This window comes from Mytilus galloprovincialis, chromosome 2, assembly GCF_965363235.1.
Source record: "Mytilus galloprovincialis chromosome 2, xbMytGall1.hap1.1, whole genome shotgun sequence".
NCBI lineage: Eukaryota > Metazoa > Mollusca > Bivalvia > Mytilida > Mytilidae > Mytilus > Mytilus galloprovincialis.
This window is the reverse complement of record NC_134839.1, coordinates 11047643-11073533: the sequence shown is the minus strand read 5'-3', so window position 1 is coordinate 11073533 and position 25891 is coordinate 11047643. Positions and strand designations below refer to the sequence as shown.

The 25891-nt window shown below is 32.6% G+C and overlaps 3 protein-coding genes across 5 annotated transcripts in view; 1 reads left to right on the top strand and 2 right to left on the bottom strand.

Moving 5' to 3' along the window:
• Nucleotides 1-1969: 1969 nt before the first annotated feature.
• LOC143062868 (uncharacterized) lies at nt 1970-5517 on the bottom strand. The gene is made up of 2 exons (XM_076234687.1): nt 5439-5517; nt 1970-4548 (listed from the first exon to the last, which is right to left on the bottom strand). Exon 2 carries the CDS (start codon nt 4513-4515, stop codon nt 2137-2139), a length of 2379 nt encoding a protein of 792 aa, XP_076090802.1. The 5' UTR covers nt 4516-4548; nt 5439-5517; the 3' UTR covers nt 1970-2136.
• Nucleotides 5518-7031: 1514 nt separating this feature from the next.
• On the top strand, nt 7032-9313 carry LOC143062867 (anhydro-N-acetylmuramic acid kinase-like). Its single transcript, XM_076234686.1, has 2 exons — nt 7032-7856; nt 8787-9313. Exons 1-2 carry the CDS (start codon nt 7113-7115, stop codon nt 9231-9233), a joined length of 1191 nt encoding a protein of 396 aa, XP_076090801.1. The 5' UTR covers nt 7032-7112; the 3' UTR covers nt 9234-9313.
• Nucleotides 9314-14330: 5017 nt separating this feature from the next.
• LOC143062863 (polycystin-1-like protein 1) overlaps nt 14331-25891 on the bottom strand; it is a 242837-nt gene continuing 231276 nt past the window's right edge. For all 3 annotated transcript variants that reach the window (XM_076234680.1, XM_076234681.1, XM_076234682.1), the window contains 10 exons: nt 25753-25851; nt 25100-25240; nt 23316-23450; nt 21878-22102; nt 21305-21472; nt 20552-20716; nt 19870-20012; nt 18073-18248; nt 15117-16145; nt 14331-14502 (listed from right to left, as the gene is read on the bottom strand). In XM_076234680.1, the coding sequence (XP_076090795.1) occupies nt 15451-16145; nt 18073-18248; nt 19870-20012; nt 20552-20716; nt 21305-21472; nt 21878-22102; nt 23316-23450; nt 25100-25240; nt 25753-25851 (1947 nt within the window). In that variant the 3' untranslated portion in view covers nt 14331-14502; nt 15117-15450. The remainder of the gene's footprint in view (nt 14503-15116; nt 16146-18072; nt 18249-19869; nt 20013-20551; nt 20717-21304; nt 21473-21877; nt 22103-23315; nt 23451-25099; nt 25241-25752; nt 25852-25891) is intronic.

Genomic DNA, 25891 nt, shown 5'->3' with positions numbered 1-25891 from the left:
CAGTTTGCCTTATTCAGATGACAGTTGTATGTTGTGCTATTTTAGATTGCAAGATATTGTATAGAGTCTTAAATAAAAATCAGTTTACATGTCTTGAAATTCCTTTACCTAGGAATATGTGCATCGCATGGTGTTGTCCAAATTCATGATCTTCCATAATGTCGAAGGTATTTTTTAACCTTTTTCATACCATTCAATATTCAGTTGGGACCACCCCCAAATTTTTTTCTGGATCCGCCACTGTAAACGTGTTCCATGATCAAAAGTTTGTATATATATTTTAATTGAAATAAGTCAGTTCTCATTGTTGGTATAGTTATATGTGTGCAGATAACAAGGTTCAAAGTATAAAACCTGTTTATCCTTGTATGTTTACACTGGTTACCTTGTAGTGTGAAATTATGTATCAACGTTAATTTTGAGCTGTTGGTTATATACTTTAAAATCACCTAAATAACTTGATTGTCTATACAGGAATCTGGGTGGACAGTTTCTATTTATATAATTCTGTTTAACACAATTTAACATATATAAGATATATCCATCATTTGAAAATGTATCGCCGTTCATCAAAGGCCATTCCACTTGTGGTGAGAAAATAGTATGAACAAGTTGTTTCATGTTATATTAAGATATCTTTATAGTATAAAATGTATCTTTATGACATAGCAATATCACATAATAGTTTAGTTAAATGACAAAGCAGTATGAAAATGTAGTTCTATGTTATATCAAGATGTCTTCATAGTATGAAATATTATCTTCATAACAAAGTGAAATGACAGAATAGTATGAAAAAGTAGCTAGCTCCATGTTGTATCAAAGTGTCTTTATAGTATATAAATATATCTTAGCGATATAGCAATATGACAGAGTATTATAGTCAAATGTCGTTATAGTATAGAACATTTGCTTCATGATATATCTTTACCCATAATGATAAGGTTATTGTAATATAAGGCAGATGTGGCGTTCCATATAATTGATCTATGAACATTTTATATTATTTGGCATTTGCTCTCGCCATGGAAGTAATACTTCCATGCTGTCGCTATTAAAATTGCGTCTTCAACTATAGTTCATGTTGCATATGCCAATTAAAGTAAATATAATTCTTAAAGACGCAAACATCCAACATTCAACATACTGAATAGTGTTATGTGTCAGATCAGGAATACCACAGCAAGTCACAACTTCCTATTTATTCATATGACTTTTAGAAGTCATAGATTTAGAAGCGGTTAATTTTTTGTGTGACAATATTATATTGAGTGTCAACATTACGATAAAGTAGTCTCATTCTAATTTAAATACACTACTGGAAAAAGATAAAATCACAAAAATACTAAACTCCGAGGAAAATTCAAAACGAAAAGTCCTTAATCCGGCAAATTGCAAAATCAAACGCTCAAACACAGCAACGAATGGCAAACAAGAACTTGAAACGACATAGAGAAATCACGAGACAAAGAAACTGTCCCAAATTAAATAAGAAAAACCAACAAATTAAAAACAAAACCACCAACTAAAGCAGTATGCATAAAGAAAGACGACCTCTTTAAGATTTAAGACTCCGTGTGGTTGTCGATTATAGTTATATAAACAACCAGTTACAGTACATTAAATTATATAAATATGAAGATGTGATACGACTCCAATGAGACATATCCTTACCAGAGACCAAATGAAGTATAAAAACTAACAACTATAGGTAAACCTACGGCTTCAAAGATTAGCAAAACCCAAAACCAATATCGCATAGTTAACTACAAGAGATCTCGAAATGACAATTGTAAAATAATCAAAACAAAAAAGAACTAACGACTTGATACGTGTACAAAAAATAAACGAAATAAATGTGTATTTTAGGTAATGCAAAGATCTGAAGCTTCTACATGTCAATTGTCAATGCTCTTTTTGACATCATCCATGTACATAATCTCAAAATATCGTTTAAGTTCAGATCAAACCATCTTTACATTTTTTATTAATTGAATGTCTAAGACACCATACCTTCATTATGTAAAGTAGTGTTAACAGACTATAGTTATTTGTATCTATTATAGACATTTGTACGTTGTATTAAGTGTACAGTTGTTTCTAATGACAAAAGTGCAGTCTATATGGAAATTATATTTACACAGTACTTCCTAAGTCCGGGTTCAAAGTATCATAGACTTCGTACAGCGAAATGTAGCCGTTCCCATGACCAACTGCCATTTTAGGAAAAGAACCAGGCGAAAAGTCAATAAATCTCGGAGTTTTTTCCAGTAACGAATGCTGCCTTACTTCATCGACTACTACTGAAGATGAGTCAACAAAGTATATGTGATTCTTTCTTGTGTCTGCTACAACAAATAAGTTTTTATATAATCCTATCCCTTGTGGATCCCCTAAATTTCTACTAATCGAACCGTCAAAAACACCTTCATGAGCTCCTTCCATGGTCATGAAAATTACACGCGACGTTTTGTAATCAGAAATACCTATTATTCCGTCCTTGCTTACTCTAATAGATCTTGGGTAACCTAGTCGAACAGCGTCCGACCCATTAAATGTCCGTAGAAAGTTTCCTTGATGATCGAGAATATCTACTGCGGGCAAAGAAAACGGGTTAGTTGTACCACAAACAAACTGATTGGTATTTTCATTAAACGTTAAACAAGTGTAGCCTTTCTGTGTTACTATAGTACTTATGACATTGATTTGGTAATTATTCATTGGGTCGATTGCGTATGTAATAAGGTATCTCTGTTTAGGAAAAGTCACTGCCATATATACACACGGCTGTCGTGGCAGTCTATATACTGTACACCCATGTGGATCGACGGGTAATTCATAGGCATTTAAACAAGATCTAGATCCCCTCGTATTAAAAACTTTGGCTGTTTTATTTCTTTTATCTATTGCAAGCAATGCCCTTTCATCTATCCAGCATAAATCTGTTAAAGTAGGATTTTTTCGGTCTCTTCCCCTTAATTCTGCATTAAATTTAGTAAGAGGATTTAATCTTAACCTGTTGTCATCATTTGGCGTTCCTGGTGGCGTTATTGATCCTGAGGATACACCATGCGTTAAACCTCTGGGTACTAATGGCGTTGTAAAAAAGTCATCCACGTTAGGAGCAGATGGTAGAGATTGAGACGAAGAATTATTACTTCCGGAATTATTGGAGTTTGGTTGTGGAAAGGTAAAGTGTTCACGTGACACCGGTGAATTACTAGTATTTCCTATAGAATTGTTAAAGTTTGGTGGTGGAAAACGATATGGATTCTGAGTTACTGGTGAAGTATTTTGTCTATTTGAATATGTCGTGCTACTACTTGAGGTTAATTCTTGGTATGATGGAGGTGGTTCGTCTTCCGGTTGATAATCACTGTCTGTATCAGGAGGTGAAACGCTTATCACTATTCCTGGTGATTGTTCATTCCTATTAACAACATTAGCCGCTGTTGGTGTAACATCAGATGATCCAGTATTTTCATTGATTACGGAATGATTATCGATTCTAGTGTGGTTGCTTTGTGAATCATTGCTTTCATTGGATATCACCGCACCAGGCGATCTTGTACTAGAATTGATAAGCTCAATATTTATAAGATCACCCTCGGTCAACATATCTTCGAATTCTGTGTTTATAACAAAACGAATTTCATTTTCATCCTGAACATACTGTTTGATTGTTGTAGCTTTAGCGGTAAAATCTTCCAAGGTTGATAGCAAAGCATCAAAGTTCAAGTAACTTGCAAAAGAATTCAATATATCGCTATCATTAAAGATTCTGTTCACAGATGGAAAACATGGACCGAGGCTTTCCAACAACGAAAAACTTAGTTTTGTGTATTGTGTGATTGTTGCCATTTCAGTATCAGTGAATAATTGAAGTTTGTCTAAGACATCTTTTTCATGTTTTGTTAAATAATCTAATAGCTGCATTTTTAAATCTGCAAAATACTTCATGATGCCCAATACAGTTTCGTCTTTCTTGGACAAATTCTGACGTTCACGAGATTTCAAAGATTCACAAATTTCAGTCAATTCTCGATTAGTAGTTGACAACGATTCTTTAACTCTTGTCTGTTGCCTATTCCGAACTTCTTTCATTGCCTCTTCGGTAATCAATTGACACAACGGTTTGTTTACTTTGCAGACTTCACATGCAAGATCAAAACTATCTGCATAAAAATACTCGCACAAATAATTCGGATGTTCCTTACAGGCTACCATCCCAGACTCTTGAAAAGTGGAAATTCTTTCATCAGTAAACACAGAAGCTGTTCCTAAAGATTCTAAACCCGAATTATTAATAGAAGAACCAGACGACATAATTTTGCATTTACACGTCGGACAAGACACGTCCCCTTGGTTTGAGTTCCGGTCGATTAGTCCCTTCAAACATTCAAAACACAAACTGTGCATACATTCGAGAGTCCGCGGATCAAAACACTCTCGTTTACAAATACCACATGTTCGTAGTGACGATATAATGTCAGAAATAGGATCAGCTGATGCCATGATAATCGTCTTTGTGCTTTAATACGTCTTATCCTGGAAGAAATACCAAAGTTCAATCTTTATGTTATTATACTAAATGTTGTTTCCAAAAAAAAATTTTTTAAAAGCTTAGTGTGATTAAAAATCAAACTGATTTGGAAACAGATGAGACCTTTAAATTTCTTAAACTAAGTGTATTAGGTAAAACATAGTTGACCCAAAGTAATTATGGTCTATATGTTTTCCGTGAAAAGAACTAAAAGCCTAAACATTATGTAACACTGTTATGATGCATGACGATTCATTACCCTCTATACACGTACTTCTATGAAGATTTCCGACCATAATTATAATACTGTAAGACGCTAGAAATCGTCCAGAGTCTAAAAAGTTGCGAATTATTCGTTACACAGGATATAATATCTGCCACGAACTTTTGACAGTTATGAAATTTTATCTAATTATAATTATGCAAAGGACTTGAACGTTTTCATGTTGGCTCCAAATGATGCCAAAAGGATCTAAAAATAATACCAAGTTGAACATTATATGTATATGGAATGTCCGAAACAAAGAAAGTAATTTAATAGTATCCATACCCAACTAGATCAGTCCTATTCAGGACCGATAACTCTGTCGATAGATATTATCAGGCGTACAACATTAAACACATTTGAAATTTATTCATCTAGGGCATGCTATGCCTGAAATTTTTTACAGATGCGCAGGTTTGTCTGTACTCAGAGTAAATTTTGAGGTGAAAATACGGCCATTTTAGCCAAAGGCTCCACATGAACCTTAACTGCATTTTCAATTAATAGTTTTACCGTATATAATATATAGCAGTTACATGACATCCTAGTGTTTATACATTTATTTTTATTTGAATTCAATACTAAAACGCTAACAAATATTATAAACACAATACAGAAAGTATAACATACCTGTTGTTTATGTGTCAATCAGTAAACAATAATATACACAATTTATAAAGGCTACTAGGTCAAGTCAGGTAAAATTGTGGTTGCCTCCCTTATAATATGTATACTTATAGGTTACCTGTGTAATTTAAAGCAAGCTTCACTGCATTAAAGGTTTAAAGTAACATATACATTGCTTTAATATTTTAAAAATAAGTTGATGTTAATTTTATTTCTTACTAGTATATGATTTTCCAATGGAGTTATACATCTTCAATCATATGTAATAAAGCGGTTTTATACAACGTCTCTGTAGTCCTATACAACTCTGCAATTCTATATATACAACACTTTAACTCCAGGGGCGGATCCAGGATTTTGGAAAGGGGTGCAGAAATAAATTTCGGCGAGCGGAGCGAGGAGAAAAATTTTGGGGGACCTTTTTTTTGCTAAAAAAAAAACATAAAATAAGTGTAACTTGAATGCATTTTAGTTAAAGTGTAGGGCTGGACATTTTTGGTGCTGTATTCTCTACATTGATTGTCTATTATAATATGATTTAATGGATCCAAAGCTGTGGAGAACTGTCGCATTAAAATTAAATACACAGCAAAATTCACGAATTCTAGGCTGATTATTTATCATTTTATATATAAAAAAAAAGTGCCAGCAAAGGGTGGGGACGCCCTCTACGCCCCCTCTGAACTCTATATAACACTGCAACTCTATACAACATTGCAATTCTATACCACGCTGTAATGTATATACAGCACTGCAATGTCTATACAACACTACACTACAATTATATATAACACTCTATACAACATTGTAGTTCTATCTCTATACAACACTTTGCCAAATAAAGTGTTGCACCACCAAAATAGACTTGTTAGTAGATTGAAATTGCAAATGGAAAGATAGGAAATATTGAAATTGCGCTTCATGCGACGAAAACATAACAGTAACACTAAGATCCAGTGAATTAGTACTAAATCCTTTGTCACAAATATAAACATATTAATTTAGTTTTATTGCTAATTGTATACTTTTGATTTCCACTATCATATGAGACAGTATATATAGCTCTGCTATTCCTTAAAACAATGCAATTGTGAATGTCTTAAATGGAAGTGACAAGCTACGACTAGCGGATAAAACTGTATATATCTCAGTATAGAATTACAGTGTTGTATATAGTTGCAAAGGTGTTTAATATATATAGAGCTACAAACTTGTACAGAATTATACAAGCTGTATAGAATTGTTGCATTGTTGTGTAGGATTTCAGAGTTGTATCAAATCGCTATGTCGAATAGAATTAAAACTACGATTAGCAGAGGAACGTAGGGATGAGGAGTTGATAAAACGTGATAAAACTGCATATCTCTGTGGCGACATTTGATATATAGAAGAACTGCCCCAACTGGTGTTAACATGCCCATTGTTAAATTGTAAAATGTATACTGCTCTTTTCCTGTATGATTTTTAAAAATTAAAACTTTGCCTTGACCATTTATATAACTTTTCGTCTGTTTTTCCCGTTAAGCTGCAGTAAAGTACGTGTTATGGATATGTACGCTGTCCGAATACTGATAACTTTGTTAAACATACGAATCACTACTATTTATAGATAATAAACCGTTGAACATTTGGTGAACTTGAAATGTAAACATTGACATATCTTTACTAGGGTGAAAAATGGTTTCCTTTTATACAGTTGGTTGTATGTCTGGTTCATCTCTGGATGGAATAGACTTATGTTATGTTGAATTTACTGGGGATATCGAAACTGATAAATGGCAATACCGGATACTGAAAGCTATTACTGTCTCATATGATACTGACTGGAAATCAAAACTACGATCAGCTAAGGAACTTATGGGTGAAGATTTAATAAAACTGCATTTAGAGTATGGACATTTCATTGGTAAAACGGTAAAAGACTTTGTTGAGCATGAAGATATAAAAAATCTCGATTGTGTTGCATCGCACGGACACACAATTTTCCACCAACCTAACCTTGGATACACGTTCCAGCTTGGAGAAGGAGAAACGTCAGCCCATTACCTTAAACAACCTTTTGTATGCAACTTCCGGAACAAAGATGTAGCTCTCGGGGGACAAGGCGCACCTCTGGTCCCAAATGGAGAAAAATTCTTGTTTAGCGACAACGAGATATGCATTAATCTTGGTGGGATTGCTAATATCGGTTTGAAAGGTTTACAAGGATATGATATTTGCCCGTGTAACTATGTGTCAAACAAGCTGGCAGCTATTCACGATCCGAAATTAGAATACGACCCAAACGGCATAATATCGGAGACAGGAACTGTTATAAAAGAGATACTGGGTAAATTAGACGCTTTGCATTTCTATGAACAACTTCCACCAAAGTCTCTAGATGCTGAGTGGATTGAAGCTCAAGTATTACCTATCTTAGATGTAAGTTTGGTACATGTAATAGCCTTACATTATTATAAATGTTTGTACAAATAACTATTATATAAGTTAGATTTGTCATCAGTGTTAGAATACTGCATTGGTAGCCTAATAACTCGAATTATTTTTGTTCAAATTCTTACATCAAAGTATAACAAGAATGGGGAAAATCCTTTGTAGCTTCTTACATATAAATGTAAATGTAAAAAAAAAATAAAACTCACTCTAAATAGGTATAAAATCAGAATTTTTAGAAATCTTACACGAATGAATGGTGGTCCAATGTTTAAAGATAAAAAGACTATAAATAAGGGGATAGCATCACTGAGACAGAGAGAGAAAAACAGATTCTTCTAGGACTGGGCCTAAAAGCGAAATTAAGAGATAAATCTGTAATGCACGTAGTCTCACTTGATATTGAAGTAAACATTTATTGTGTTTAAAATATGAAAGAGAAATTTTAGACAAGCTCCATCAGTGGCGGATCCAGAAATTTTCATAAGTGGGGGCCCACTGACTGACCTAAGAGGAGGCCCGCTCTAGTCACGCTTCAGTGATTCCCTATATAAGCAACCAAATTTTTTCCCAAAAGGGGGGGGGGAGGCCCCCCTGCCCCCCATAAATCCGCCTCTGTCCATAAAATAAAATAACATTTAAATCTGAAAATTTACCAATTTAGCGACATAGAAATTTCTTACATAATTACATGTCTTCGCAAGTTGTTATTTCTGGTAGGTTTCATGCGCCTTGTTTATCTTTAATTTTTATAGCAAGATATTTTCAAAAAAATTTCCAGGCTACATTCATCTTATACAGTTGATATCGTTTAAAAGTTATGTTTTATTCTATCAGTATACAAAATATGTATTTAAAGAAGTTTTAGAAATTATAATGAAGAAATGATATACAGTATAGACCATATTTATTTTCCAGACAACACAGAATAGTATTCCAGATCTTCTAATGACTTACACAGAGCATGTAACCAATAGATTAACTGAAGCATGCAAGCTCGCACGTGATTCACTTCACGCTGAAAATAAACTCAAACCTGAAAACGTGTTAAAGGTTCTGGTAACAGGCGGTGGTGCTTTTAATAAACACCTTATCAGATTGCTTGAAGGTAAACTGCAAGATCAGGGATTTATTTTAGAACAGGTCGACGAAGTTACTATTGCCTTCAAAGAAGCTTTGATATTTGCATTCCTTGGTTTACGTTGTCTGTTGAATCAAACAAATGTTTTCCATTCTGTGACCGGGAGTAAAGCAGATTCCGTTTCTGGAAGCATTCATCGACCAGCACACTTTGTTAACAGTGATTCTAGGATCATCCGATATCTTTTGGAGAAGAACAAAGATAGACAAACATCGTGTACATAAAAACCTTATTAATCAGTGACAGTGTATTTGTTCTTTGTTTGTTGCTGTAAATTTTGAATTAAAGCACATAATTTAAATGATTTCAACAACTAAACAATATTCGTGGTTACTAAAGATAGGAGTCAATTAGCTCTTTCACATTCAAAACTGTCAAGCCAGTTTGCTTTGAAATAATATAATATGCAGTATGACCTACATGTAGCTGACTGTGTAGTGGGAGAATCCCTCATTTTTGTCGAGCCTGAAACTTTTGTTGCAGAAAGCTCGACATAGGGATAGTGATCCGGCGGCGGTGGCGGCGGCATTAGCTAACTTCTTGAAAGCTTAATATTTTAGAAGGTGGAAGACCTGGATGCTTCATACTTTGTATATAAATGCCTCATGTTGCGAAGTTTCCGTCAGTCACATGTCCAATATGTCCTTGACCTCATTTTCATGGTTCAGTGACCACTTGAAAAAAAGTTCAGAGTTTTTGGTATGTTGAATTCTCTCTTATTATAAGTAATAGGATAACTATATTTGATATGTGCGTACCTTACAATGTCCTCATGTCTGTCAGACAGTTTTCACTTGACCTCGACCTCATTTCATGGATCAGTGAACAAGGATAAGTTTTGGTGGTCAAGTCCATATCTCAGATACTATAAGCAATAGGGCTAGTATATTTGGTGTATGGAAGGACTGTAAGGTGTACATGTCCAACTGACAGGTGTCATCTGACCTTGACCTCATTTTCATGGTTCAGTGGTTATAGTTAAATTTTTGTGTTTTGGTCTGTTTTTCTCATACCATATGCAATAGGTCTACTATATTTGTTGTATGGAATGATTGTAAGGTATACATGTCTAGCGGGCAGATGTCATGTGACCTTGACCTCAATTCATGGTTCAGTGGTCAAAGTTAAGTTTTTGAGTTTTGGTCTTTTTATCTAATACTAGTAGCCATAGGTCAACTATATTTGGTGTATGGAAATATTTTATGATCTTTATGTCAGTCGTGCAGGTTTTATTTGACCTTGACCTCATTTTCACGCTTCATTGCACAGTGTTAAGTTTTTGTGTTTTGGTATATTTTCTTAAACTTTAAGTAATAGGTCAATTATATATGCTGTATAGAAGCACTATTATGTGTACATGCTGCCTCATTTTCAAGGTTTATTGGTCTTTGTTTAGTTATCTTGGTTAAGGTAGCACAATACAAAGATTTTTCATCCCCAATCAGACATCTTTTAACTGATGTAATTCCACTCATCCTTCTTTAAATTTTATAAATGAGGTACCAAAAGAAAGACGAATGATTTATCTTTCAAATTGTGATAATTTCATGATAACATAATTATTACATAATTAATTGTTATGTAATTAGTTGCTATATTGTGATGTCCATACTTGAATGAATTTAGCTTCTTTGTTATTTATAGCATCCCAAAATATTTTATAGATTCTTGCACAACACAGTTTGACCTCCAAAACTGTGTCTCAGATTTTTCCTATTGTATTTCATTCTCTCATAAATCTTCAATGAAGTTTGCAACATCAATTCATAAGAGATCACTCAGTTCAATGTGGCATGAAATTTGTTCTATTGATGTTTTTGGAAATCTGAGACACAGTTTTGGAGGTCAAGCTGTTTTGTACAAGAATCTATAAAATATTTCGGGATGCTATGAAGAACAAAGAAGCTAAATTCATTCAAGTGTGGACATCACACTATAGCAACTAATTACATAATAATTGATTATGTAATAATCATGTCATACTGAAATTATCACAATTTGAACCAGATGCTCTGCTAGGCACAGCTTTATATGACCGCAGAGGTTGAACCCTGAACGGTTGGGGCAAGTATGGATACAACTTTCAAGCTGGATTCAGCTCTAAATTTGGACTGTGATTAAATAGTTGACACAGCATAGGTTTCTGACACAGAATGTGGTCTAATGAACTTAAAATGTTTGTTTTACCTTTGAGCAATTCACTATGCTGTTGAATATTAATCCTCTCAAAAAAATTGAAGAAATAACAATAACTCCTCATTTTAAATACATCATAAAATATTAAAATGTAAAAAAAGAGCTTGTTATCACTGAATGGCAAAGATTGTTTTAATTTATCAGTTGGTAGTAAAAGTGAATATACATTGTATATTGTATAAAACAATGATTTAAGTTGATTCAACTACTATTCTGGACAAAGTAAGATAACTCCAATCAATTGAAAATTTCTTGCTATTGCACAATATTGTGCAATTAGATATTTCTTGCTATTGTGCAATACTGTGCAATTGAAAATATTTGCTATTGCACAATACTGTGCAATTGAAGATTTCTTGCTATTGCTCAATACTGTGTAATTGAAGATTTCTTGCTATTGCTGAATACTCTGCAATTGAAAATTTCTTGCTATTGCACAATACTTAATATAATAATTTTGGATCCTGATTTTGACCAACTTGAAAACTGGGCCCATAATCAAAAATCTAAGTACATGTTTATATTCAGCATATCAAAGAAGCCCAAGAATTCAATTTTTGTTAAAATCAAGCTAAGTTTAATTTTGGACCCTTTGGACCTTTATGTTGACCAATTTGAAAATGAGACCAAAAATTAAGAATCTACATACACAGTTAGAATCGGCATATATCAAAGAACCCCAATTATTCAATTTTTGATGAAATCAAACAAAGTTTAATTTTGGACCCCGATTTGGACCAACTTGAAAACTGGGCCAATAATCAAAAATCTAAGTACATTTTTAGATTCAGCATATCAAAGAACCCCAAGGATTCAATTTTTGATGAAATCAAACAAAGTTTTATTTTGGACCCTTTGGGCCCCTTATTCCTAAACTGTTTGGACCAAAACTCCAAAAATCAATCCCAACCTTCCTTTTATGGTCATGAACCTTGTGTTTAAATTTCATAGATTTCTATTTACTTATACTAAAGTTATGGTGCAAAAACCAAGATAAATGCTTATTTGGGCCCCTTTTTGGCCCCTAATTCCTAAACTGTTCGGACCTCAACTCCCAAAATCAATCCCAACCTTCCTTTTGTGGTCATAAACCTTGTGTTTAAATTTTTTGATTTCTATATACTTATACTAAAGTTATTGTGCGAAAACCAAGAATAATGCTTATTTGGGCCCTAATTCCTAAACTGTTGGAACCAAAACTCCCAAAATAAATCCCAACCTTCCTTTTGTGGTCATAAACCTTGTGTCAAAATTTCATAAATTTCTATTTACTTAAACTAAAGTTATAGTGCGAAAACCAAGAAATGCTTATTTGGGCCCTTTTTGGCTCCTAATTCCTAAAATGTTGGGATCAAAACTCCCAAAACCAATCCCAACCTTCCTTTTGTGGTCATAAACCTTGTGTTAAAATTTCATAGATTTCTATTCACTTTTACTAAAGTGAGAGTGTGCGAAAACTAAAAGTATTCGGACGACGACGACGCCAACGTGATTGCAATATACGATGAAAAATTTTGCAGTCGTATAAAAATTAATCTTTCTTCTTTCTTTTGGTAACTCATTTATAAAATATTAAGAAGGATGAAATGAATTACATCAGTTTAAAGTTGTCTGATTGGGAGTGAACAAATCTTTGTATTGTGCTACTTTAATGTGAATTCAGGTTGACCAAAAGTTATTAAGGATTATTGCAAAATTATAAGAATGTTTGCTTGAGCATTGTATAATATGTTATTGTGAATGAATAAGTGAAACATGCATAATTTAGAAGGGAAAAGGGTAAATGCAATGGTTTGTTATATATTAACTTATGAAACAAGCTGTGAAAATCATTTTTTTAGGGCCATTATTCCTATCAGGCGGTAAAGTAACCATTTTGACAATAATAACTTATTTGTATATCTTATTTTGCCGAAAATTTTTGACATCTCAGTTTTTCTCCCCAATGACTTATTTGTACATGTACATCTTATTTGACATAACAATTTTTCTCTTATCTATTTTTCTTAAAAATAACAAAAATCGTCTATCAAGGGCAGGAAATTAAAGAAGATTTAGATCATGCAGACTATTGTCATAGTCATTTTTAATGATTAATTTTTCTCTCTATGTATTGTAAGCCAGTAACTTAAATTTAATAAAAAAAAGACATTTCAAAGTCAATTACTTCTGAATACGTTGTTTCAAAATTCTGCTGACCTTTTTTCACACACACCAATTTTCTCTAACTACAATAGTTTTTAATCTGTATGACGACAACTTCACTTAAATCTATCTTCTTTTTTTGCAACATAAGCTATGTTTGTTTGAGGGATAAAAACACCAGATATATATATTATTTAAACTAGATTCTCTACGAAAAATTCAGATGAAGTTAAGTTAAATTTGGCACAGTAGTTTCAGGAGACAACTTTTTCCTCTAACAATTTACAATACTTGACTAAACATCTGTGATTCAGTTGAACAGTGCGTAGAAAAGTTCAAAGTTAAGGGGGTTCGCGGGTCTAAATCATTTATATAGGATTTCTCTCTATTTTTCTATAAATGAACTTTATCTTATAGTTAATAGAAAATTAAAATAAAAAAGTGGGGTCACCGTTCATTTGCGCTCATAATCTGCCTTCGAAAGAAGCATACATTTTTGTAAAGGTGGTTGAAGTAATAGGAGAAATACAGGTAATATCGAAATAAAAAAAGAAATTTATTACAGAAATCGCTCAAATTTTACAATAATTTAGTTTAAGTACAGCTTATATGGAAATTATATTAAAAAATATATGTCACCGATGAGTTAAAAAAGATATTTCAATTTTAAAGCCAAAAAAAGGGCATTTTTCCACCAAAGGGAGATAATTTGGAACTTTTTCAATGATGTACACATTTTAAATGTTATCTGGGGCCAACATGAATTGATTGTTTTGAATGATTTTTGTACCATATGACAAAGTAACAACTACAAAAGGTAATAAATAAAATTTGTAGTGAAAAACAAATGTTTAATTTTTTCTGAAATTTTTATACCCTCGAGCCTCCTTAACCTTTAGAATGAAGATGATTTCTGCAGATCCTACAAACAATTGATATAGTGACGAAACTCTCAAAATGCTTGAATAAAAAGTCATAAAGGTTTATCTGAAATTTATTTGCTATATGTTTATTATAAATATAAATTTGTCAATCTAAAATTGCACTAAGTTATTAGTGATACACAACACGTATCAAAATACAAATCATTTTATTCTAATTGCTTACTTGATGGAACTATAGCTATGTTCAAACATTTTAAACAACAAACAACTTAAGGTAGATAGGGTGTCTTCCTCCATCTTGGATTTGAAAATACCAGAAAACTAGGTCTAAATCTTTAATAGAATGTGCAAATTTTTAGAGTAGTAGGTAATTCATGTGTAAGAACTTCCACTTCGATATAGAAAATGACATGTTTTATCATATTTATGGTTGTATTTTACAAAAAACAGAAAAAATTTGTTTTATCAATTTTTTTCCAACTTTGCAACATAAGGGGAGGCAACTCAAATGCAAGGGCAGGTAATTCAGATTAAGGTACTTTTACTATAGAATGTGTTAGGAATTTACCTATTTCATAATGTAGCAAGAAAACGGGTCCGGTGACCCCATTGTTTCTTTTTCTTAACTGAAAGCATACTATTAAAGCCATCTTCTCATATGTTATCTCAAAATTCTATGGTGTAGATTACGCTTTATTGCAGAAAATTGGGTTTTCCATGCATAATCCATACAAAATTTGTCAATTTTGAACACCGTGTAGCGTGAAAATAAGCCCGGTGACCCATTCTTTTTATTATTTTTTTCAAAAAAGCATGATATAAACTACATTTTGGCAAATTATTAAAAAGTTCTATGGATTATAATTTAGACACCCCATCTACCTTAATAAATAAATACCAAAATGAATTAATTCTCCTGCAAACATTGCAAGATGTCAACATGTTGAAAGTCAAGAATCTTACCCAGCTTGCGACAATGATTAAACCTGACTAATTTTACAATTAATTAAGCTAAGTCCATTTTTAAGGTCTCCTGCTATTGGTCCCTACAAAAGTTTTCCTTTCATTTAAGATTAATGGTATTAAACTTAATCCAAACTATAATATCTGCCATAATATTACACCAGCCTAATTTTTATTCAATTATGTTATAACACCTGCTGGATGTATTTTTTTTTATCTCAAATTCATTTTATGCTAAATAAAAGTATTTTAATTATTCATAATAATCTTCTATGTGTTCTTGTTCTAATATAGGCTCAGTCTCTGATATTTTAAATGATGTTCCAGCAGCTCCATGTTCATCATTGCTGGTATCTAGGTCATCTAATAACACAGACGTCAAATTAACTGACCCTTTACCTTTGCCTCGTGATTTTGTCTTCCTTAAGTTACGTTTAATCTGTGCACTACTAGCTTTCCCGTGAATGGCATCTTGTTCTGACCCTGAACTAGATTCAGTCGTAACACTACTTCCACTCTCCCCTTTAAATGAATGTCTGTCTCTTTCTATTGCTTGCAGACTTGATCGTAATTGTCTTAGAGCTGGACTATTCAACACACTTGACTTTGCAGTATTAATATTTGGCTTTGTAGTCTCTTGGGATTGCACATCCCTTAATCCAGGATGATGAAATGTAGGTTTGTGTGGTGGTTCAGGCTTTTTTATTTTTGATGAGGTGTTTTTATCCTGGCAGATATTTTCATCCACCTTTGAAGTAGATTGTTTACCACCTTTATCTTTTAACAGTCTGACCCGATCGGCATTTCTTAATTGTCCATCAGGAGAGTCTGGATTAGAAGATGAACTGGTTGTATCTCTCCTTGTTTGATGTGGTGAATCTTTTACATCATTTACAGGTGAGATGTCAGCATGGTGAACAAAGGTATGGTGCTGCAGTCCTGAAACACCTACAGAAAAAGATAATTCAATTTATATTTCTCCATGAAGAATCAGATTTTACAAAAATTATTTTAATCTCAGACTCAACATCTAAACTGTTTATAATCCTGGTACATTTGATAACTATTAATATACACACAATAAGAAAGGTTGTAGAGGTATAGGGGGAGGGTTGAGATCTCACAAACATGTTTAACCCCGCCGCATTTTTGCGCCTGTCCCAAGTCAGGAGCCTCTGGCCTTTGTTAGTCTTGTATTATTTTAATTTTAGTTTCTTGTGTACAATTTGGAAATTAGTATGGCGTTCATTATCACTGGACTAGTATATATTTGTTTAGGGGCCAGCTGAAGGACGCCTCCGGGTGCGGGAATTTCTCGCTACATTGAAGACCTGTTGGTGACCCTCTGCTGTTGTTTTTTATTTGGGCGGGTTGTTGTCTCTTTGACACATTCCCCATTTCCATTCTCAATTTTATGTATCTGTTAATAATGATTGAGTAAGGGCCAGTGCTTGTATAAATACATTTATCATATAAATTTATAAAAAATAATGGTATAATTGTACCCCATGATAAAACTAACTTTTACATATATTTATTCGCTAAATTTGAAGAATGGCTTGAACCGTGTGATATGACTTTTGTTATCAGCTGCTTTCGGTTTATATCAACTGCTTCCGTTTCATATCAACTGCTTCCTATTATTATTGCATGCTTTTCGATAATGTTATCGCATGACATTTCGACGTCATTCAGCAAATTCCGGAAAATACAACTCAATGGTACGTTTTTGTGTGTAAAACATAACAAAGTTGGATAAAGTAATTTTAAGAATGAAGAAATGTATAATTATTAAAAACTGCAAAATAATATTAAAATACTGAAATGCATTGATTCAAAGTTTATAAAATAGCTTTAGTCTGCATGTCTTCTGCTGAAATATATGATAACAAGAATATGTCCATAGTACACAGATGCCCCACTCGCACTATCATTTTCTTTGTTTAGTGGACCTAGAATTGGGGTAAAAACTCTAATTTGGCATTAAAATTAGAAAGATCATATCATAGGGATCATGTATATTAAGTTTCAAGTTGATTGGACTTTAACTTCATCAAAAACTACCTTGACCAAAAACTTTAACAAAAAAATTTCAACCTGAAACTTTGACTATCATTTTCTGTGTTCAATTGCCTGTGAAATTGGGGTCAAAACTATAATTTGGCATAAAATTTAGAAAGATCATATCATAGGGAACATGTGTACTAAGTTTCAAGTTGATTGGACTTAAACTTCATCAAAAACTACCGTGACCAAAAACTTTAACCTGAAGCGGGACAGACAGACGAAGGGATGGACGAACCAACAGACGGATGCACAGACCAGAAAACATAATGCCCCTCTACTTTCGTAGGTGGGGCAGTGGGGCATAAAAAGAACATAACATGTCATTTTTCATATCAGACCCCTTATCAGCCCATGGTCAAAATAATCTCTCGAGCCTGTCAGCTCTCTGGCAGATATCACAACCTAGGGCTGATAAGGGGTTTGATATGAAAAATGACATGTTATATTCTATATCTAACCTATTTTTAAGACTTCTATAGGACCCTCACTGCTTCATGTTTACAGACTTGAAGTATTACTTTTATAAACTGGCAATTCAAGAAAATAAATGAATACTTATTTCTATTTTAATACAAATTTTCAGAGTGTTTGTTAATGTTTATGAAATTGAAAGCTTAATAAAAAAGAAATGTGTAATTATAATCAGTTTTATCTAAACATTTGGGACTTCTTTCATTTTTTAAATATTTACACTCAATGTAAAGCGTAATAGATGTTTTATGGTTATGACGAGTATAAACACTGTAGACTGCAGCGGACTGTAAAAATCACAAAGGCTAACATATAGCCTTTTATCTATAAATTGTACCTAGTACTGGTTTCCTTATTGTCTCCCCTGATTTCCTGTCCCCAAACGGTGTTGTCATTTCTGAACTGGTACCAGATGTATTTGTTGATGACTTTGAACTGTCCCCTGTAACTTTATCTGGCATACTGTGTCTCTGTTTTTGAAGCTGTCTGATAATTTCCATCTCTAAATTGGTCCTGAAATTGAAAGTCAAATTCTTAGATGGTCACAATGATAATAACATCAATGACAAAGTGAACTCAAAAGTCAGAATCTGATGGAAAGCTTACACATTTTTATAAGAGATTTTTAGCATTTAAAACACTATGTAAGGATTTTATGAGTCTTGCACAGATTTAATTTTTAAAATTAAAATACCTAACAATGCTCACCTAAAAAAATAAGAAGAAATAGTAGAAAGTATTCTAATTCATTGACATGAGAATCTAGAGGCTCTAAAGAGCCTGTGTCGCTTACCTTGGTCTATGTGCAAAACAAACAATGGACAAATGGATTTATGACAAAATTGTGTTTTGGTGATGTTGATGTGTTTGTAGATCTTACTTTACTGAACATTCTTGATGCTTACAATTATCTCTATCTATAATGAACTTGGCACAGTAGTTTCAGGGGAAAATATTTTGCAAAAATTTACAAAATTTATGAAAATTGTTAAAAATTGACTATAAAGGGCAATAACTCCTTAATAAGGGGTCAATTGTCAATTTTGGTCAAGTAGATTTTTTTGTAGGTCTTACTTTGCTGTACATGATTGCTGTTTACATTTTATCTCTATCTATAATAATATTCAAGATAATAACCAAAAGCTGCAAAATTTTCTTAAAATTACCAATTCAGGTAACCAACAACGGGTTGCCTGAATGGTCTGAAAATTTCAAGACAGATAAATCATGACCTAATAAACAATTATACACGTTGGCAGATTTGCTCTAAATGTTTAGGTTTCAGAGATATAATCCAAAATCTACATTTTACCCCTATGTTCTGGGTTAGTTTGCCAGGTCACCGGACACATTTTTTTAACTAGATACCCTAATGATGATTGCGTCCAAGTTTGGTTAAATTTGGCCCACTAGTTTCAGAGAAGATTTTTGTAAAAGATCACAAATTTTATGAAAAATTGGTAAAAAATGACTATAAAGGGCGATAACTCCTTAACGGGTCTACTGAACATTTTGGTAATGTTGACTTCTTTGTAGGTCTTACTCTGCTGAACATTTTTGCTGTCTACAGTTTATCTCTATCTATAATAATATTCAAGATAATGACCAAAAAAAGCAGAATTTCCCAAAAATTACCAATTCAGGGGCAGCAACCCAACAACCAGTTATCCGATTCATCTAAAAATTTCAGGGCAGATAGATCTTGACTTGATAACCAATTTTACACCACATCAGATTTGCTCTAAATGCTTTAATTTCAGAGTTATAAGCCAAACTCTACATTTTACCCTATGTTCTATTTTTAGACATGGCGGCCATCTTAGTTGGTTGGCCCAGCTACCAGACACATTTTTTAAACTAGATACCTCAATGATGATTGTGGCCAAGTATGGTTTAATTTGGCCAAGTAGTTTCAGAGGAAAAGATTTTTGTAAAAGTAAATGACACAGACAACGAACGACGAACGCCAAGTGATGAGAAAAGCTCACTTGGCCCTGTGGGCCAGGTGAGCTTAAAAACAACTGTCTTTTGTATTTTAAATCTTAAAATAATGGGGATGATTATTAATCATAGAAACAATATTTCACTTCTTATCTTCATACTGACATGTACCATGTATACCAGTTTTTCTTACCTTATCTGTTTTTCTCTTTCTTTTGTCATTCCATCTGCTGGACTAAGTTTAAACAACTGAGCCAGGTTAGGTTCATGTGAACAAAGACTGTCTTCTATCTTGTGTAATTGGTTGTCTAGCCTTTCATCATCTTCTAAATTCACCTGCAGAGTAAACGTTTTGAAACTTTTGACAACAACCAAAGAGCAGAAAACAGCTGAAGACCATCAACAGCGAGAAAATCCTGCGGTGCACTTGGTATATATTCACATTTCGGAAATTAAACATTGGTAAATTATTTGAATCAAAAGATGTGCAATTCATTGGAACTTATTTACCTTATTTTCAAGAGTATCTTAACTCAGACCCACCACTCGATATCCCAGCTTCCAAATTTATAGAAATGTAAATCCCGACATCCCGAGATTTGAAAAAGGAATTCAGACATCCGAAAAATATCAATCCTGAAATCCGGAGCTTAAAAACAACCCATCCCAACGTCCAGAAAAAGGTCTCCCCCCCCCTCTCATATGTTCCATCAGAATCAGTAAAGTATGAGGTTGCTTATTTACCTTATTTCTAAGAGTTTTTCTGACCTCAGACCTGCCACTTGATATCCCATCATCCGCTAGTCCGCATGTTCCATCAGAATCAGTAAAGTATGATGTGGTTTATTTACCTTATTTCTAAGTATTTATCTTACCTCAGACCCACCACTTGATATCCCATCATCCCCTAGTCCATATGTTCCATCAGAATCAGTAAAGTATGAGGTTGGCTTTTCTGGTAACCCATGAGAACCAGTCAATGTGTTTATGCGGAAAAATAATTCATCTACTTGATACTCAACTTCAGCCATAGTAAACTCCTGAAAAGAAACAAGTTCAGCTATAGAAAGAAGTAAAAAAAGTGACAACATATGAACAGATTCGTGTACATAGATAACAATGTACAAAAGTCAATCCCCCTACCCTACTCCAGAATTGTGAATTTTTGTTGAAAAAATATAACTCCTTTTCTTAGGTAAAAAATTTTTTCTAGGTAAATGTATTACATGTATGAGGCAATTTATGTTTTTTATAGTGTGTTTCTAAATGTTAATTAATCCTATAAAAACACAAATACTAAAATAAAACATGTGTGAACTCTGTCTGACAGACATATATAATTTGTAAGGATCCCATAATAATATACCAAATACATTGATTCTATTATTCATACATGAACTTTTTCTACTTTTCAAAATAAAAAGATTTATAAATAGTGCTTAAGTGCCACTTTTAAAATAAGCTTCCAAATTGTCTCACTTTTATTAGGTTTTGTCTCCATTTTGACAAAACTCCAGAAGTAGAGACAGAACCCAACTTATTTTCAACAGAAATTATTTTATATTCCCCTAAAAAAATAACAGAACTTTCCTGACTTTTAGCAGATAAACATGCATACAAACACTTACAGGAGGTAAAACATTTTCTGGTTCCTCATCAACAGGTAAAGACTGGAAACCAGTCCATAATAAAAATGTCTTCCAGTAGAACAAGACTGTTTCCTTTTGATCCATCATGAGAGATACTGAATGCTTATGTTTCTGTATTTTGAATCTGTAGGTCAACACAGTTAAAATCTGTTGCAAAAAAAGTGATATATTTGTTTAATTTGATTTTCATTTGACTATCAAAAAAATGTCATCTACAAATGCTGGATTAATCTTAAACTCAAGAATGGCTGTATTGCTCCCTGCAAAGTTATCCTTTTTTATTTTTGTGTCTGAATGCTAATGCTTACTATGCTTATTGATAAAGGAGGCATATTTTGTCCAATTTTTATACTTTTTGTAAATGTCACATATGTTTTTTGTTTATTGTTTTTTTGTGGTTGTATATGCTATTGTTGGGGTTTCATACTAATAAAATATCTCATCTTATTTACTTTTTGGTTTAATCATTGTAAAGTTGTTAGAAGAGCATAGTAAAGTGCAAATCACATAAATCTCAGTTTAAGATCTTGGTTACATATATGTTTTACTTACATAGCTAGTAAGCAGTCCAGTAGCAAACACAGAGAAGAATAAGACAAATATTCTGATGGTATGTACGACTGATGTGTCTGGTATGGGATAATCTTCATAGATGCCTGTTAGTAAGGCAGATACTGTAAATATACTGCCAATAACATTACTAAAACTGTAAATATAGGAACCAAATAACACTGTTCCTATTCTGGAGAAAAATATGATTGATCCCAAAAATAATGCCTGAAAAAATAAAATAAAATATTAGTATTAGACCTTAATTGACATAAAATGGTAAAAAGATTTACTCCATCTAAGTTTAATATAAAAAGGAACAAATTGAATTAAGCAATGAATGAAGACATCAGATTTACATGTTTTTATTTTAGCTGATGCAACACTGTTTAATGGTAAGGACTAGTTTTGAACACTCATGAACAAGTTTAACCTCGCCACATTATTAATGTGCCTGTCTCGAATTCAGGAGCAGTAGCCTAGTTGTCATTGGTTGCTGTCTGTCATAATGTTTTTTTAATTTAATGTCATTAGCTGTAATAAGGCAGTTTGCTTTCCCTTATGAATTGTTTCCTTTTCTGTGTGGTCTGTTATAGCATACTATTAGTATGAATTTAGCTTATTGTAATAATGCAAATGGGCAACTGATTAATTTCTAATGCAAAAATAACAAAACAATGAGGCATATCAAGTTTTCGTTGAACATGTAATCTGACTTTTAAAGATATTCCGGATAGTTTGAACAGTTTACAGTTACATGCATGATAGGAGTGAATACGGTAAAATCGTTTGGTTGTGTATCAACTTGTGCTCACATAGAACCAAATTGTTATTTGACAAATAGAGTGATACTCAACAAATTTTTATTTCAAATGTATTTATATGACATCTGAAGACAACTCTTGTTTCTGTGACCTTTATGATAAAATCGCAAATGAACAATATTCAAAGTTTTTTACATGTATATAAGTAGTTCATTTGATTTTCTTTGGTGTTTATTCATGCAAGATCTTGAAATGTTTTTTTAATAGATTATTAAAGGATTGTGTGTACCTGCCCTACATTGGCTCCTTTTTAAGGGCATGTAACAGTAGTTGATAGACCACCTTAATTGTTTTTTTTATAAAACACCACTTTCGCAAATGTTGAAAGTATATGTTTGATTGTTTCGAAGAGATTTCAATTAGTTTTAAAAAAAATGAAGCATCGGAAGCGTATAATGGTCTTAAGCTCGGGATCACATAATATTTTTTGATATCTGTAGATGCGGATACGTCAACGTATATGATACGGTTGATAAGTTTTTAAATGACCAACCTCTATATATAACAAGCTGTAAAAATAAACCACAGAAAATGCATCATTTTGTAAATACTCTGTATATTTTATGTTATTTAGCACACCAGTAAACCATCTTTTAAACTTTTAAATCTTTTCTTACCATGAAGGTAACTATTTCTCTTTGAAGCCTCTTGTAGATTGTACCAAACATTGAAAAGATCTTGATGTAATGCAGCAACTTCAGGAACTTAATCATCACCAGAAATAGAATCATTCCAATAAGGCTTCTTATAATCTGTAAAATATTCATCTCACTTATTATGATCTAACATTAAAATATTCATAATAATTATAAGTTTAAATTTCAGATTCTTTTTTACATTACTTCAAGTAACAGCTAGTTAGATCTTTATAACAGGTTTTCATAGAAAGTATCAAAGACATTTCTGGTAATTTGAAAATATCAAACAATAATTGCCTACATTCACTTCATTTGAACTTTGGTGGATAGTTGTTTCATTGGAAATCATACCACATCTCCTTATTTTTATGTGACATGTTTTGATAAAACCCATTATTTTCTAGTTTTCTTCAATAAAAACAACTGATTAAAGATAAATATGATCCTCTAATATAAAAAAACAAACCCATTAAACAAATAGGAACAATCATATCCTTGACCTCTCATTAACCTCATAAAGTATCTAACAACTATATTGTTCCTTGAAACAACTCTGATTAATCAAGTCTTCAAAAAATAATTCAGAGCAATATTGGCCAAATTCTCTAAAAACCCATGATCTTTTAAACAGAGCTTCCAAAAAATATTTGAGCCAGCTGGACATTTCTGTCTTACCCTGATTTTAATCCCATAAGACTTAGTAACAAAAGGCAACCATAGTAATCAGTTGGGCATCATATGAAATATGATTGACACAAAAACGGTATTTGACTTGATTTTAAATATTAATTCAATGTTCTGAAGCTGTGAAATTGACAGTGCATCATTCACAGTATGCAACATCAGAGTATTAATATCTGTCCAAGACTCTTTATTTGTGCAAAATTACGCTATAAATAACTTCATTTTCGTTTTTTAATTGTAGTTTTCTATTACGGAAGGTAAATGACTTGACAATGGTAAAACACTGACCAGAGACGGATACATGAAATCAGTGTACGTTTACATAGCACAATTGAGTTTAGAAGTAGATCTTTCCATGTTTTTTCTAAAGGAAATGACTTGACGAGAAATTTTTTTGATATAGGTATCAATGATATTTTTAGCATTTTTGAAAATTCGGATGCATAATTTAATCTCACACCTGCCCACATGCGCACAAGTGTACTAGGTCAAACAACATAGTTCTGACAATTTTTCTTTAAAAAAAAAATTTATCTATCTTTTTAAATTTTTATCAAATCATATTTATATACGTTTTCTGGTAATCTGAGTCTTGTTGACTAAATTTACTAGATACAAACCGTTAAAATTTAAGAAAATAACTTTTTTTACTAAACTGATCAATGTCCTGTACAAAAAAAGTATACCTGACACTTGAACAGGTAAAATCACCTGTCAGAGAACTAATCAATTGTAATGAGAGGATAGTATAGTAGGGTTTGTTTTGATAGTAATTATTAATCATGTCACTTATGTGACAGAAATGTGTGGCTGTTTAAGGCAAAAGGTAAGTTCAAAAAGATCATAATAACTTCAATTTTTTTCTGCAATATATTAAAATGTACGTTTTTTTCTAGACTAAATAAAACTGACCGTTTCAGGCTTGGCACAACAAGTCATTTATATAATTTAACGGACTTGTCCGGAATATACGACCGTTTAGGAAGCCCTGCTTTTAAAATTCTAGAGAAAACTGACTTTTGTAATAAAAAATTGAGGGACAATTCTAAATGGTAAACATAGCACAAGTAAAAACAAACCTCATCCCATAATGCTAGGACAGAAACATCAACAAACTGTCTGAAGTAGGTACTACGTAGATTTTCTACCGTCTCTGATACAAGGATAAACCGGTACACATAGAAAATAATGTATGTCAGTGACAACACTGAGGATATTGTCTGCAAAATAAAATTACACAATTAGTATAACTACCTACTATGGATTTATTCATTTTCATGGGTACCAATTTTCATTGGTTAACGAAAGTTTGCATTTTCATGGTTTTGCCAAAGTCTGATTACAGGCCTGTAAAAATGTTTGTTTTCCTTGAACTCTTCATTATTAAATGAACATGAAACTAGTATCTCTTTAGATGAAAACACTAAGTTGAGAATAAGGAATGTGCAAATATTTTTTTTTTATTCCCCAAGTAAATTTATTTAGTTATGTTGGATTAACAAATCTTGGTTATCTCCCCTTTAAAAGAAGGTAGATCATTTGTATAGATACCTTTTAAAATGATCTCCCCCATTCAAGGATGGTACTTTATTTGTCTGAATATCTTTTAAAATGACAATGTTATTTAAGGAATGACTGTAATATTTTTTCTGTTAATAATTAAATAAAATCAGCTCAAATTTGCCTGTTGTGCTTTCTTAAAGAATGAGTGAATTAAATATATAGTACTTACATCAATGACAACCCAGAAGTTACGGAAGTATCTCTCTAATCTGACAACATCACATAGCTGTACACCTATCTTGTAAACTGTCAGGATAATAAACATTAACTGAAACAGAAATATAAACCTGTTTAATAGGCCACATACA